This window comes from Uloborus diversus, chromosome 6, assembly GCF_026930045.1.
Source record: "Uloborus diversus isolate 005 chromosome 6, Udiv.v.3.1, whole genome shotgun sequence".
Taxonomy (NCBI): Eukaryota; Metazoa; Arthropoda; class Arachnida; order Araneae; family Uloboridae; genus Uloborus; species Uloborus diversus.
In genome coordinates this window covers 165,189,522-165,205,590 of record NC_072736.1, presented here as the reverse complement: position 1 = coordinate 165,205,590, position 16,069 = coordinate 165,189,522, and the positions used below count along the sequence as shown (strand labels likewise).

Here is a 16,069-nt window from a genome sequence, read left to right as displayed (position 1 = left end):
ATTACAATGAATCACATGGAATATTACAATGTAAAAAGGAAAATTTCAACAGCTTCAAAATAGTAACTGCAGAGTTATTGACGGAAGAAATAAACTGTGCGCAACGTTGCCAGCCTTTCTTCTTTCTTTGTTTTATTTATTTATTTATTTTTATTTTTTAAATTTATTTATTATTTATTTATTTATTTTTTAATTTTATTTTTTATTTATTTATTTATTTATTTTTTAAATTTTATTATTTATTTATTTATTTATTTATTTTCTTATTTTTATTTTATTTTATTTATTTACTTATTTATTTTTTTTATTTTTTTTGTGGAATAAACAGCAGAAAACTTATCTTGTCAGAAGAGTGCAACACTGAGCCTTTTTTTTTATTATTTTAAGTCGAATATGCTGAAAAAGTTAGACCTAAAATTAACCGACAAGGTTAACTGTACAGTTATTAAGGCACTCTAAATAACTGTACCGCTCATCTAATATACTTGGGGCTGTCTTGTCCATGAAAAGAGTAGATAATCCAAAAATATCCAAAATAGCTTTGGCGACATTCCTAAGTTTTATAGAATTCAAGAGCCAATTGTCCGAGAGACCAACACAATATTAAAAAATTTTGCGTGTATGCAACAGTTTTCCTTTTTTACTGTACTTATTTTCATGTACTTATGAACGGAAGAGTCTTTATAAAATATCCGATCCAGCATCTAAACAGTAAAAATAATTATAGCTGAGACACTATCGTAAGAACCTTTTCAGAAAGTCGTTATAGTAGGTGTTAAATATAATTGCAAAAGTTATAGAAACGCTTTATGAATCTTTTCCCCGTTTTGATTCGGATGGAGGGGGAGTGGAGGGGGCAGTGAACTGTCGTGCAAAATTCATCCATCACAACGGAACATTCCATATTCTTTTCAATTAAAAGAAACAATTGATCCTAAAAAAGTTCACGAGGCAAAAAGTTGAGAAAAAGAGTATACAGTAACTTGAGGCAGTTCGGACCTTCAGGAGTTCAGGAAACATGGTTGATAGAAGACCCTTGCAAAACAGGTGGTTGAATTCTTGCAGGTTGACAGTAGTATGATATTGGGTGCAACTCAATTCTACTGTTAATATAATTATATAAGCTTTAAAATATCTTTCATATCCTGTTCATGTATCTAAAACTCATATGATCGATGTCTTCCCGTGCAATGTAATTATATGAACTTCTTTAAATAATAATTGAAGCCCTGCAGAGGAGAAGTTGTATCATTTGAAAACGAAATTTCAAACACCAAAATCTTGAAATCATAATTTTAATTTAGTACTAAGGAAGTTAAAGCTCTTTTTTAATTACTTCGCTTAAAAGGGAAAGTAGCTGAAAACTAGCTTAAGGAGTAAATAAAAGTACATAAAAGATTAGATTATGTTGAACATTTTTAAAAAGAATAGATACAAATAAAGTATTAGCGATAAAAGAGGAGTATTTTTTAAAAATAATAAGTAACTTTCTACTTGTAGCATCTTTCAACGAGCAGCGAAGAAAAAGGATTGGAAATACAGGGGTGCCCATCACCCTAAGACACCTCCCCTCCAATAACACGATGAGGACCCACTTCCAAATCGGAAGCTCCCCCCCCCCCAAAAAAAGAGAAAAATACCCCTTAAAACACTCCTCCCCCTAAAAATTTCAATGGCGCAGCCTGCACCATGCTGTAAGTTGGCTCCCCTGGGAAACAAACTCACTTGATCTTCCGGAAAAAATCTCTTTTTGGTTTTGAGGGCACTTTCCTTCGGGTTTCTCGAATTTTTAGACAGTCCACTATCAAGTCCCAATGTAGCACATGAATCTTTGAAATTCACAAGATTTAAATGATAGTTAGTCATTATGGTACGCCATCTATCACTGTTATTGATAAATTTATTTAAAAAATACTTTCAATTTAATAAGCACTGAATCATTTGACAGATAAGAGAAGAGAAAAGTAAACAAACTGATACTATATTTACCAGGGGTACCCACAGGGGGGGGGGGGGGGGGACTATGGCGCAAGTTGCGCCATCAAAATTTTTGAGAGGGGGGGGGGGGAGTTTTTAATTTTTAAAATTTATTTATTTAGATTTATTTATTGACTTGTTTTTAACTTAAATTATTTATTTTATTTCATTCTGTTTATATTTCATTTCATTTATTTATTTAGTGTGTGTGTGTGTATGTCATTGACATAGCACGGAACTTTTCTAATAAAATAATAGCAATAATAATCTTACTACTATTATATATGCGAAAGTTTGTCTGTATGGATGTATGGATGTTTGTTACTCTTTCACGCAAAAACTACTGAACGGATTTTCATAAAACTTTACAATAATATAGCTTATGCATCAGAATAACACATAGTGTAGTTTTCGTCGCGTTATGGGGGGCAAAACCCCCTTAGGGGGGCAATAAAACACAATTTTTGTATAAATTCTCTAATATTGGGATGAAAAAATACTTGCACATATTTACATTATATGTCCATCGAAAGCTCTGATTTTTCTGCTGAAGATGGCACCTGTTCGAAATTTCTAAGTAGAATAAAAAACGAGTTATGAGCTTTTTAGTTCCATGTTCGAAGGCTTTCCTCAACTCAATACAGTATTTAGTGTATCATCTCAACTCCCTGTCGATAGCGGCAATTGTTGTATTGTTGACTATCTTTGCTTTTCGTGACTGTTCTAAGGCTTTTCTCAAGTCAAATCTTGAAGTAAGATTTTTGCACAAGATTAGCAAATAATACATGATTTGGCTGATCATTTTCCACTTAAACGGAACTTTAATGTAATTAATGGTTTTTATTATTATTTATGCTGATTGAACGCTTACTCATTATCCAATCAACCAGCAGATCGCCAAAATTTTTGCAGAAAGATTTCCGTAGCTGATGCATTTGGCAGTTTTTTCAACGTCGCTGTTTTTGAAGCCGAAGACTACATCATAATGTTTCTCAGCTTTCACCATGTGAACAAAATATCGCCAATCAAAGAATTTTCAAAAGACTTCTTTTATTGTGTTAAATAATCCAGCAACTAAATTAGGCAAATCCATAAACAGCACAAAAACTTTCATTAATTTTCCTTTTTGCACAATGTCAAACAATCGCCAAATTTTACTACTTATTTTGGAAACATTTCGGATGAAACTGTTTAGCGCCATTTTATGGTGACCAAAAGTATCTCAGAATCTGGAGACGATATCTCTGTAACGAAAATTAATATCATATCGTTTAACAAAGGAAGGAAAGAAGGGGGGAGAATCATCGAAGGTACCCCAAAACGACTCTCGCAAATTCGGTAAAATCGCACCAAGAGCCCACAATGTTTGAAATTTCCCAAAATAGCTAAAGCAAGTATAAGGGGATTACGAGCGCAGCTACTTTTTTTAAATCACTTCGTACTTCATTAGCCATACAGAGAAGGTTTTAGACTCCATGTTAAAAAAAAAAAGTATCAACAGATTAATCTTTTTAAACATGAGAAGATTAATTTCATGTTTTGGAAATTTGTATATGCTTAAATATAGTGCTTTCGTTTCTAAATCAATACTATTTTGTTCTTTATACTTATTGCTATTTTAGTTTTATGGGTAAGGAAGAAACTCGATTTTTAATCACGTCAAAAAGATGTTTTAATTTCTTTCACTTAAAACAGAAAACAAAAGCAAGTAACGATTTTTTCTCTTAATTATCACTAACCCAGGCAACGCCGGGTATTTTCACTAGTTAAAAATAAATAAATAATATTTAAAAAAAAAATTTAAAAAAAATAGAGATAAAAAAAAAGAGGGCTGAGAAAAATGGGGGGAGGGGATTTGCGCCATTGAACTTGGTGGTGCGATGGACACCCCTGATATTTACTCCAGCTGCAATCTGCATCAAAACAAATAAAAAAAAATGGAAGCAAAATTTCATGGGAAAAAATAGATCGTGAAGGTGAAGATGAACGAGAATATAACAAAGAAAAAACATTTCTAAATTTAAGACTATTTCATGATAAATCAGCAGTTCCATGCCGTCCATTTATCTGCGTTTACAAAACAAATTTATCCCCCTTTTCCTGACCATTCTTTTTTTAAAGAAAACACGTTTCAGAACTCGAAATGAAGTTTTAATATTCCAGTTCTAGCCTTAACTTAGAATGGAGCTATTCTTCTACAATATGATGCAATTGCCAACAAGTAGCACGTACTCCATTCATAATCTTTAGCCCCCTTTTCCCATTATTAGCGCTCAAAGTGTATCGAATTGAAGGTCGTGAAACACACATGACCAACTACCTACCAAACACACAAAAAGGCCATGGAGCAGAAACTAAGATTCGGGAGGGGAAAGAAGACTGAGATTGAGAGAGAGGAGAATAAAAAAAAGAAAGGTTCAAGGAAGTAGGTAGTGAGTGCCATCCAAGTCAACGTCCTTGAAAACCAAGAAGAGTCCAAAAAGAGAAGAGCTTATCTTTTGGGCAATCTTCGCGCGTAATCCTTGAGTCATTGAGTCGAGTTAAGGGTGGGGCCGATGACACATAGAAGCTTGTAACCGTTCCTCGTGCAGCCCAAGTCCATTGACACTCAATCTGGAGCGAAGGGAAAGTTGTTGTAACTGGATCGCTTCGGTGATCTGTCAACGTTCGGGACCTGTCTTCTCTGAACACAACCCTTTTTCTGGCGACAGAGGTATTCAAGATTATCGTATTTATAAAGAGGAAAAGAAAAACAGATGGAGGGGGAAGCGATGATCAGGTGGTTGCATCTTCTTTGGAACCTTAGAGTTAAAAAGAATTGAAATATGCACATACAGTAAAACGCCGGAAATTCGGACCTAGTTAGTCCGGATCGATCGATTTGATCGACTTTTTTTTTTTTTAATTTGAGGAGCGATAGTCAAATTTCCATAACATTAATTTATTTAACCCTCCCACGGGCAAGACCGTGTTATGTCGTTCATTGAGTTACCTTTTCTTAGCAGTGCAACTTTTGAATCAATTTTTTTCCTCGATTACTTTGTTATTATAAAGATTACAGACTTTATAATAAAGTTAACATGTTTACTGTTTATCTGTAGTTTCATGTAAAGATGATTTTCAGTAAGTGGTATATTTTATTTTTTTAACTCTCCGGATAATCCGAATTTTCGATATTCCGGATTAGGTCGGATCCCAATTAATCCGAATTATCGGGGTTCTACTGTATTTTGAACTTATGATCAAAGTTAACTTCATCTGCAACTTTTAACTCATTCTTTGCGGATTATAAGACCAGGGACGCAGCGATGGGAGGTCACGGGAGTGACCTCTGAAATAATTCTCATTCGGTAAAATTTGGAGTTCCATTCGGCAAATTTAGAATTTCTTCCCTCCCAAAAATTTAAGTTCGGGACGCAGCAAGGACATTATATTCTTCTGAATTAAGTGCGGAATGTTTTTTTTTTTTTTTTCTGAGGAGCGAGGAGTTGTATGAAGTTGTAAAACGTGAGTTTATTCACTAATTTACTATTTATACGTAATCATGAATCGCACATTTTTTTAGATAGACATTTTTCTAATACTCACGATATTTTAGACGAACCGGCGATAATTTTTCTCACATCGCAACCAGTTCCCTTTTCAATGGAAAAGAATTCAAATACAGTGAAATTCCGTTACAACGAATACCAACACAACGAACTATCCGTTTAAACGAAATAAATTTTCAGTTCAAATTTAATTTCCATTACATTGGTTGAACTCCATTATAACGAAATGCCCGTTACAACAAACAAAATTGGCGGTCCCTTGAAACTCGTTGATACGAGATTTCACACAATAATATGCAATTAACTAAGATAAATAAATACCTTTGTGCTGAAAAGTAAAGTAAGAAATAACAACGTTAAAATCACACATTGCAGATTACTGCAGAGACGTGTTTCGGCGTTACAAGGAACGCCTTTTTCAATGCAAAAGAAATGAGCTTATCGATGAAAAGCCATCCGACAAAAATCGGCGTTGGATGTTTTCGGACGTCGAATTTTTTCACTTCTGTCGGATGTCTTTTCCTCCATAAGCTCATTACTTTTTGCATTGAAAAAGGCATTCCTTGTAACGCCGAAACACGTGTCTGCAGTAATCTGTAATTTGTGCTTTTTGATGTTGTTATTTCTTACTTTACTTATGCAATTAAATATTTCCTGACTGAAACTGCTCTTTTTTTTATGTTCGGAAAACGCACGAAGCAAACGGAAACCAGTCGTTGTGTGAAAGTGGAAAAAAATAAAATGAAAACACGAGTAAAAGTTCTCAAATCAACTTCCCAAAGGTGCCAACCTGCGATCTAATTAAAAAGCAATTTAATAGCAAGGATCATTTATTTCTTCTGTTTCAACGTTCCATTAAATTCCGAAAGATTCATTTAACGCCTTTTGATGCAATCAGAAATTGAAGTGAAGAAACAAAAAAAAAAAAAAAAAGTGGAAGAAAAATCCATCAAATAAGCATTGGGGTCAGCCTCAAACTGAATTAAGGTGAAAGTTGTTCAGTTTGCAAAATTTATTCTTAATGAAGTGAGGACAGAGACCAAGGTTTTTTGGAAGTGTCGAGCCATAGCCGCTGCAAATTGGAAAAATCATGTGTAGCACAAATTGTATTAGAGTACAAGTAAGTCTTGCGTTTGTATCAACTATTAGATTTGAGGGGGGGGGGAATGTCGGTGTGCATAAGTGTGACAAATGCTTGACTCTTACTGGGTAGTATAATTTAAGTTCATGTTTAAATAAACATATTCATCCTTATCAAAAATTATTTCTCTTAAAAGAATGTCGCCATTAAAATCGTTGTTTTTCTCTATAAATGAGTACATAGATCAGCCTAGAGTTTTAGCAGATAGTAAATGTACTAAATCTCATATGCTGATACGTAAAACAAAGTAATTTTCTATATTCTATTAAATTATTTTTTTCCATCGATTATTAAAGGCTTTTTACTGGCCTAACTCTTCCTTAAAGTCTAAAAGAACAAATAAATAGCGTTCATTTTTTTTCAAAAGAGAGATATTAGATATTAAATGTCATGCAAAAGTTTGCTTAAGGTGAAAATAAAAATATGTTTTAGAAGAGTAGAAATATTTTTATTATAAAGTAGTATTACAAAAAGTTTTAACTGTTTTCTACCACATCGAATAAATTTTAGAAATTAAATTTTAATTATACCATACTAGAGATTTTGATTAATAGTGAAATTTAAGCATTCAGTTCGAACTATTATTTTATTTCATGAGCTCAGATGTTAAAAAAGTCAAACTATCAGTTGATTAAATACTTCAAAACAATTTTTTTTTTTGCCTTGTGTGGTGAAAAATCTCTCCCATTTTATATCCTAAGCTTTATTTTTGCACATTTAGTAGTCCATTGCAACACAGCCTAAATTTTTTAATGCTTAATTCTTAAGCATTCTCTTTCTTAATAATATGTCCTTCAGGAAATCTGTAATGATTAACATTTATTTTGAATGTGAGGAAAACATTATTAATTGCTCATTAATTGAAATTCATTATTCAAAGCTTTTTTCTGATGACAAGTAATTAATTATACTTCTGACTGATCATTACTTACCACTTTCTCTGACTGTCCTAATATTTATATAAGGAAGTGATAAACAAAGGTATGTACAATTAAGTACGAAAATTAAAAATTTGGAGATAGCTAGTACAAATGGTAGGTGAGCCTCTCCTCTGCTTTGGAGCAAGATATAGTTCTAGTAGTCCTGGTAGTTGCTGCTATGATGATGGTAGTTGCTGCTCAGCATGATTTAGAAAAACCTTTCGATGAAAGCCTATCTAGAACCATAACTTTAAACGCGTTTTACTCAAAACTTGAAAATGTCCACTTACATCCCTTTGCTTCTCACTGCCTCCTATGTAACGCTTCCTTTTGTCTGAACTCATCCTCATATAGTTTGTTGTTTTCTCTTGTTTTGAAAGAGCTGTAGTTGGGGCAAACCTTACCTAGCAGCGTCGTAATGCAGTGATTAGGGTCTTCGTAGTCTTCACAATGCTTTCAGGTTAGGTTTGCCCACACTATAGTAGCTGTGTTTTTCATTTACCCGGGTGACTTGGCCCCCGGGATTTGCCGAACCCTGCTTATGACACCATCAATTTCGATTTGCACGATCACTATCATCAAGGGTGGATCCAGCTTCTGGTTTCGGAGAGGGTCACTTTAATAATGACCCCGTCCGAAATCAGCAGCTGGATCCACCCTTGGCTATGATGGGGAAAAACTGTTTTAGACTGGCGATGGTCACAAGGACGGATACAAGTGAGGGGAGATAGGGACGATCGCCCTTCCCTTGAGAAACCTATACCGGCAATTTTTCCGCATTGAAGTTCTAAAATAGTGTGCCGTGTAGACCCTTTTGGATGGCGGTAAGAAAAGGAATTGGTTTGAATCTCCTTTCCGGTACTTTTTCGGAATAGAAATTTCAAACAGGCAATTTTCAATGATCTTTAGCGAAGTTAGGAAAATGAGTTTGCAATTTCAAAACTGAAGTTTCAAAGAGCAAAATTTTAGACGACATTTGAGGATGTTGGGGAGAAGATGCTTCGAAACATTGCCTCTGATTAATTACGAAATTGAAGTTCCAAAACGCAATTCTAGAATACCTCTTTCAACGGAAAAGGAAAGGGATAATTTTGGGGACCTCCTTGGCTAAATCTCTATATTTTGGTGGTTTTGGATAAGAATACTTTGGATAAAAATGAAGCATGTACGAAGGTAAATCAAAAAGTCTTTGCGCCTATTTTTTATTCACCGAAAACAGGTACATACAGGTATTTACAAATATACGTAGCGTACTGCGTACCTTACATTATTTCTCCACACAGTCACCATACCGGTTCAGACATTTGTCCTATCGCAGCACTAAATTAGAGATCCCCCTGTGGTAGAATTCTTCTGGCTTCCTGTGGAATCACCGTCGGACCGCGTTCTTGGTTTCTGTCCTGCTAGAAACTTCTTCAGTGGACTGAAATCGTAAAAATCACTAAGGGGAAGGTCTGGACTGCACGTGCATTTCCCTGTGAATTGCTATGGGCTTTTGACCCTTGCTCCATACAAAACGAATAACACTTCGCTGCTCATTAGCTGTAGACGTCTGAAGAACAACCGTCATCTTAAATGACTGATAGCAGCTCCGCTCATCGGAGCAAAAGGCAGATACGGCTGGTACGGTTCAAGGAACGATCACTCCTGGGTATGTATATGTTCACTTTGTACTCACAGCCGTATTTTGGCTTTAAAAAAAAGGCGCAAAGAGTTTTTGATTTGCCCTCGTATAAAAACGTAGTAAGGGGTCAGTTAAAAATCAACCAGCCCATCCTTGAAAATTTTCTGGATCCACCTTTGGCGACGGTACATGGTACAGTCCCATCCTCGTCCAAAGACCTGTGTGACTATCACCGAACGACAGCGAGATTTTAAAAACATCAATTTTTACGCTGCATACTTTCGATGGTCATTCATTTAGGAATCAGTTCGTCGAGGCGAGTTCCATTCGTCCACCGATTGCCCTCCTTCCGATTAATGCTCAATTAAATGGCACCATTCCTTCAGAATAAAATAATGAAAAGCGACGCGCACCTCCCGTATTTTCCAATTACTCGTCGAGATTGAGCTGGAAGAATGCCCATTATAAAACCCTGAATAAAATGATAAATGAGACGACGAAGTTGAATCAGGTTCTTTCTCTTTGGGTGGAGCGATTATTGAACCTTAACTGGTCTCGACTCCCCGGGTGATTTGAAGATGAATACTAAGAGCTACTGTGAGCGCTGTTTTCATAATCAATGAGTATTAAAGATGGAATGGACACTGAAGAGATCAAAGCTTATTAAAACTAAGATACATTAATTAAAGATCAAAATATGTATTGCTTAATTTTTAATACTTAAAGAATTGTATCTACGGGGCCTCCCGCATACGTGCCCGCAAGCCTGAACATCCCCCAAAAAAAAAATTTTTTTGGTGCAACTTCCTTATTTATTTAGTTATTTTATTTATTTATTTATTTATTTAATTTTATTTATTTATTTATTTATTTTTTGCACTAACAAACCGGTTCGACTTCACTTCTCTTTTTTTTTCTCGTTTTTTTTCTTCTTTTTCTTTTTTTTTTAAATTTATTATTTTTTCCCTTACAATTTTTTTTTTTTTTTTGCGCCCTTTGGAGGTCAAGGTTGGCGTCTTCTTGCGGGACCCAGTCCGCCCCTGTGTAGGGGGTACTTCGTATGCTTCAAACGTTTATTTATTCAACTTGTGTATTGTAAATATACATTTACTATATTTTTCTTCAATTAAGATTGAAATCTAAATGAGCATCAGTGTCTGTGACAATTCGAATTTCTTCGTCGTCTTGTTTTGGTCAGGCAGGTGTTTGTTGCAAATTTTCTTATTTTGTCAGTTCATATCAACCAACTGCTCTTATATCATCCAAGCATATCATCTAACAATACTTATTTAGCATCCTCTTAGTCAACCTCTTAAAAACATCAGAGAAAAGCATCAACAGAAACAAAAACCACATGATATACAATCCTTTCTACGAAAATTAATCCTTCCCTCTAAACGAAATTTAATGCTTGTGCAACAATCAATCCCAAAACCTTTGCAAAAGCTGTGGAAGACCGTCCAGATCCTATTACCAGTGTCAACCACATTAAGACCATAATCCGTGAATGTTTTGATGGATTCGTTCCTCCCAGAAGGACTGAACTAAGAAGATTTGATGTCGTTTGGGGCGCGTCAATAGCTTACCTGTGCCACAAATGACTAAAGGGTGGTCTGAAACGGTGATTGCTTCCATTTGATATGGCTGATATCGATTGGAAATACTGGCAAAATAGTGCTGCTGTGTTTTGATTAATGAATATGCAAAACGGAAAGATTAATCATTTAGTTTTTTTTAATAAATTTAGGTACCTAGAATTTTATCTCTAATTCATAAACGTAGATGGAAAATTAGTTCATTGGAAGAAATTAAGAAATCTAAGTTAATTTGGATGGACATTAGGGTGGTTCAAAAAAACTTTTTTTTCAGCTAGAGTCCAGGACACCCCCAAATTTTTTTAGACTTACTAATAGTATTATGCTGTAAAAGTTTTAGCTTCTTACTCTAATTTTAAGAGGGTGCTCAATGACCCATTCATTTAACATTAGCCGTATCATAGAAAATGCCACAAATTTAGAAACATTTAATTTCTTCAACTGTTTTTTTTTTTTTTGTTAATAATTATTTTATTGCAATGTATATACATACTAGCGGTACCCGCACGGCTTTGCCCGTAATAGAAAAATTGAAAGGTCTTTTGGTTCGCCTGTGCGGCGAATTTTCTCTCCCATTGGCTTGTACCCATGTTACGGTTCCACGTTATGATAATTTCGTATCTTGCCAATTGGCTTGTGCCCATGTTACGGTCCACGTTATGATAATTTCGTAATTTACTCGTCCATCTTATGATAATTTTGTTCTTAAAATTGGAATAGGAAAAAAACTACATCGAAATTTCGAAAAATCGTTTCGAGGTGCACACCCCCATGCTACAAACTAATTTTGTGCCAAATTTCATGAAAATCGGTCGAACGGTCTAGTCGCTATGCGCGTCACAGAGATACTGACAGAGAGAAATCCATACAGAGAGAGATCCGGACAGAGGGAGATCCAGACAGAGAAACTTCCAGGTTTATTATTAGTAAAGATAAAGAAGAAGAAAAATAAACACATTCTTCCCGATATTATCAAATTTATATGAAAAATGGGCTTAAAATTGGAATAGAAAAAGAACAAATTGGAATTTTTGAAAAATCGCTTCGAGGTGCACACCCCCAAGCTACATACTAACTTTGTGCCAAATTTCATGAAAATCGGCCGAACGGTTTAGGCGCTATGCTCGTCACAGACATCCAGACATCCAGACATCCTCCGGACAGAGAGACTTTCAGCTTTATTATTAGTAAAGATTACTAGTAAATGCTATAATATGTAGCATTGTTTTTACAGCTCAATGTATTTTTAACCCCCCTCCCCATACTTATGATGTTTATTATTGTGCACCCTCTTTCGGTTGAAATAGGAAGCTAAAATTCTTCCAGTATATTACTGTCCTCAAGTCTAAAAATATTGAGGGGTGTCCTGTTATCTAGAAGAAACTTATTTTTCACATGTATTTTTGAACCACCCTAATGGGAATTCCCATTTTTTTCCCCAATATTTTCCAAACATAAGCATACCCACACCCTATATAAAGTAAACAATTACATGTATCGTATTTAATCTTACCAAGTAATTAGTGTACAGTATTAACAAAATGAAGTGATTGCATTTAATTGGCTTCATGTGGCAAAACTTATTAAGCATACAATTTATAGTCCACACAGTAACACTTTTTTGATTATCCAAAAAAAAAAAAAAATATCCGGATTTTTGATGCTAAAATTCGATAATGTTTTAAACATATTCTTATTTTACCCTTTTTCACATTCAAACGTAAATTACCACTGCAGAACTGAAGGTAATTTTAGCACCTTTTAACTGGACTTTTCTTAAGAATGAAAGCTGACTTCGTTAATATATACACCATTGAGCATAATGAGTTAATTTCCAAGCAAGTTAATGTTTAAAATTTTTTTTGAAATTGTAGTCATGTTTATATTTTATTGTAATAATAGAGAAAAAGTGGTATGGTGAAACTAAAATAACTAGTTCCATTTTTATTTGTCATCATTAATTTTATTATGGTACTTGTTTCATTACTGAACCATTATTTCAATGGTGAATCAAAGATAAATTGATACTCTGAAAATTGCGAAGTTTAAAGATTGAAATTCTCCTAGTATTGAGTTGTTTTTGAGTTAATTGGTACTTGAAGCCACCACAAAAAATTCAAAGCGTCAATAACACTGAAAGCTGAATGAATTATTGGTAAAACATAGCATAATAATCAATCTGAATTCTACTTAAAGTGAAAAAAAAAAAAGAAAACATAAACGAAAACCCGATAAACGATGTCAAAAAAGTATGCAGGGTATGATTCATAAGATCATCATAATAACATTAACATGGGTGTCAAAATGGTATGTTAATGTTATCCTTTTTAGGGACTGTATAGTTTCGCACGGTATGTCTAGTGCGTGAAGATGGACGGTATCCCATAATAAATGAACACAAAAAAAAGCCATAGAATTTCAATTTTCACTTGGATCCAATCTCCGCTCAATTGCCCTACCATCATTATAAAGAGCAGGTGTGAAAATTGACCACACAGGGTGCTGCTTCCAGGGAACATCAAACAAAGCGTCGCACTTATCACATACTTACTACACTATGATTACAGACACCTCCTTGTGTGGATGTAATTATCAGAATTGAATGTTCCTTTTGCATTTAGCCTACCAAGTTTCTTCAAATGAGATTGATGAGGGATACTTACATTCTGGTAATTCTTTGCCGAGTTTTTTTTTTTTTTCTCGTGATCCCCTCATCGGACGGCTGTTGAAATGCTTTGGACGATTGTTTAATCTGGGATTGGTAATTTTCAGCAGCTTCGGGAAGATTTTTATCGGTGGTTGCAATTCATTACAGTCTTCGCTGCGAGCGGCTTGTGACAACTGTGGTATTAGTTGATGCTCTGAAATGAAAATTGCTTTTATTGCATAAGTGAGAGTAGTTACTTCGCTTTGATCATTTGTTAAGGATACCTTATCGATGATTATCTCCCACAGATCTGATTCGCTGCCCATTGAAGATTGGCTCACAATTACTGGTATCAATTAAACCAAACTGTTTCCGAAGGTGCGAAGGAACCTGAAGTTATTATATGCTTTTTGAATCATCAATGATTTCTGAAAAATCGGGGATCGCGTCAACAAGTAATCACCCCCCCCCTCCCGGTGTATTCCTTAAGTAGATTTTTTTCCACTGCAATGAAACACTTCCCCCTCATAAACATTTAGATACCCAAACCATAAAAATTTGCCAACTGGTTACATTATGTTGAAAAAAATCAGACGGAAAAAAGAAAGTAATAACTTAAAAACTTTAAAGAATTATTATCTTCGTCGACTCAGATGCTTGAAATAATGTACTGCGATCAAGCTTTTTATTTTATAAAGATACACAAAACTTTAGAATTCGTCAATTGAATCTGAACTTCTTTTTTGAGAACATGGTAGTGCTATAATTATTAACTATAAGCTGTTTTTAGAACTGCTAGTGAGCAAGGTAATTGTCTGGCATCTCTCTAATTAATGATTTTTTTTCTTTTTTTTTACGTAAGAGGCTTTAAGAAGCATCGGAACAACTACGTGCTACAGTTATTTGTATTTCATTAATATCGAATTTTCACGTTATAGATATATCTTTAAGTGAATTCTTTGTCCCAAAACTGAGGCTAAAAATGTTTATTATTCCTTTATTCTCCTTAATCTGACATATCACAGTTAAATTCGGCTCACCGAGAGTACTATAAGCGTATTTGGATGCTGTATTTGGTATAAGCAAAAATTTAAATGTTTTTCCATAGTTCTCTGAAAAGAGTATTTTTTTCACAGGAAACAGTACAAAGCAGCATTAGTTTTCAGCTTCTCCACAATCTTGTATTATTAGAAATCCTTCAGGGTAAAGGTAAAGGCACCAGTAACAGACATACTTACGTCATCGTTCTCAGGTCAACTCAATTTTCTGAGCCTTTTAATGTATTTAGACTTTTAAAAGTATTTTTCTCTCATGCAACTACATAACATCTAACGTTTGGCTGTTTCTGGATCCTCTAAATTAGTTAATTCTACTTTTATTTGCTCACTTTCAAATACACGTCCGACCCCCAGTAACAGACACCGACAATTATGATGACACTCAGCAACAGACAGGATGAGGAAAGGATTGTTAATGGACAGAATTCCCCTTTTCTCTTCAAAATGTGTAAAAGTTCTTTGTTTTTAGAACTAAAGCCTTAATATATTCAAATGAACACGAAACACCAGCTGACCTTGTGGTGGCTGTTCATAACCTTCAACCACTGCCTTGTAAATACCAACTGACTCATAAAATTCACTCTGGTAACACTAGATGGTTGCACCGTATTCATGGGCCCCAACAACATCCGTTTTACCCGCCTAAAAGGCTTATTATTTCAATCCAAACTGACGACTGTCTGTTACTGGACCCTTGTCTCGTACTGGTGCCATTATCCTACTCTTCGCCCTCCCAATTTCAAATCTTCACTAAATCATTCAGATTATGAAGTGATTCGGATCAATAGAGTACAGATTAACAAGACCACAATGCACACTCTAAAAACAATTTCAGAAATGACGAAAAAGTACTCAAATTTGAGCATATCGCAGAGTCAAAATGGTTCTGACAATGTGGTATTCAAATTTGAGAAATTCAAATGCTCACCAAACATTCAAATCAACATGTGCTCATTTTTGAGGTATTTGTGCTCACTTTTAAATGTGTAATAATTTCAAAATTGAGTATTAACCGATGTATGTGCTCATTTTTGAGTATGAAATAATTTAATCCACTATTTGAAAAAAATGAGGACTCATATCTGAAACAAAAGGTTTCAAGAAAATTTGAAAACATGAATATACTAATTTTTCTCCGTGCAGGGTTCTTTTTCTCATTGCTTTAAAATTGGGACATGAGTTTTTTTTTTTTTTTTCCACATCTATTTCGGATCTGATAGGCGACATAAAAATTTTTTAATCTCAAACAATTGACTCGTTTCCATAAATCCCTGCGAGCCATGTGGGAATAAATGGCGTAACCACCTCCAGAGCTGGCGGCTAGCAATCCTTTTACGAAACAATCCAGTGTTTAAGAAAGATAGAAGGAAAGAAAACTAAAATCTTGGTTGATTACAGAGTCAGAGCCATCTGAAGCAATTGATTTGGAGAACGTTGAACTTGGTTAGGAAAGAGCTTGTGAAAGAATAAACACTGTATGCGAAATTTGAGACTCAATGACAAAATTTGTCTAGCGTGACCATCGCAATAACATCTATTAACATTCTTGCCGAGGG

General features: G+C 34.6%; 1 protein-coding gene across 1 annotated transcript in view; it reads left to right on the top strand.

Moving 5' to 3' along the window:
* LOC129225057 (histone-lysine N-methyltransferase MECOM-like) overlaps positions 1–16,069 on the top strand; it is a 204,105-nt gene that overhangs the window by 178,067 nt on the left and 9,969 nt on the right. The window contains exon 4 of the mRNA XM_054859603.1: positions 989–1,021. Coding sequence (XP_054715578.1) covers positions 989–1,021 — 33 coding nt within the window. The remainder of the gene's footprint in view (positions 1–988; positions 1,022–16,069) is intronic.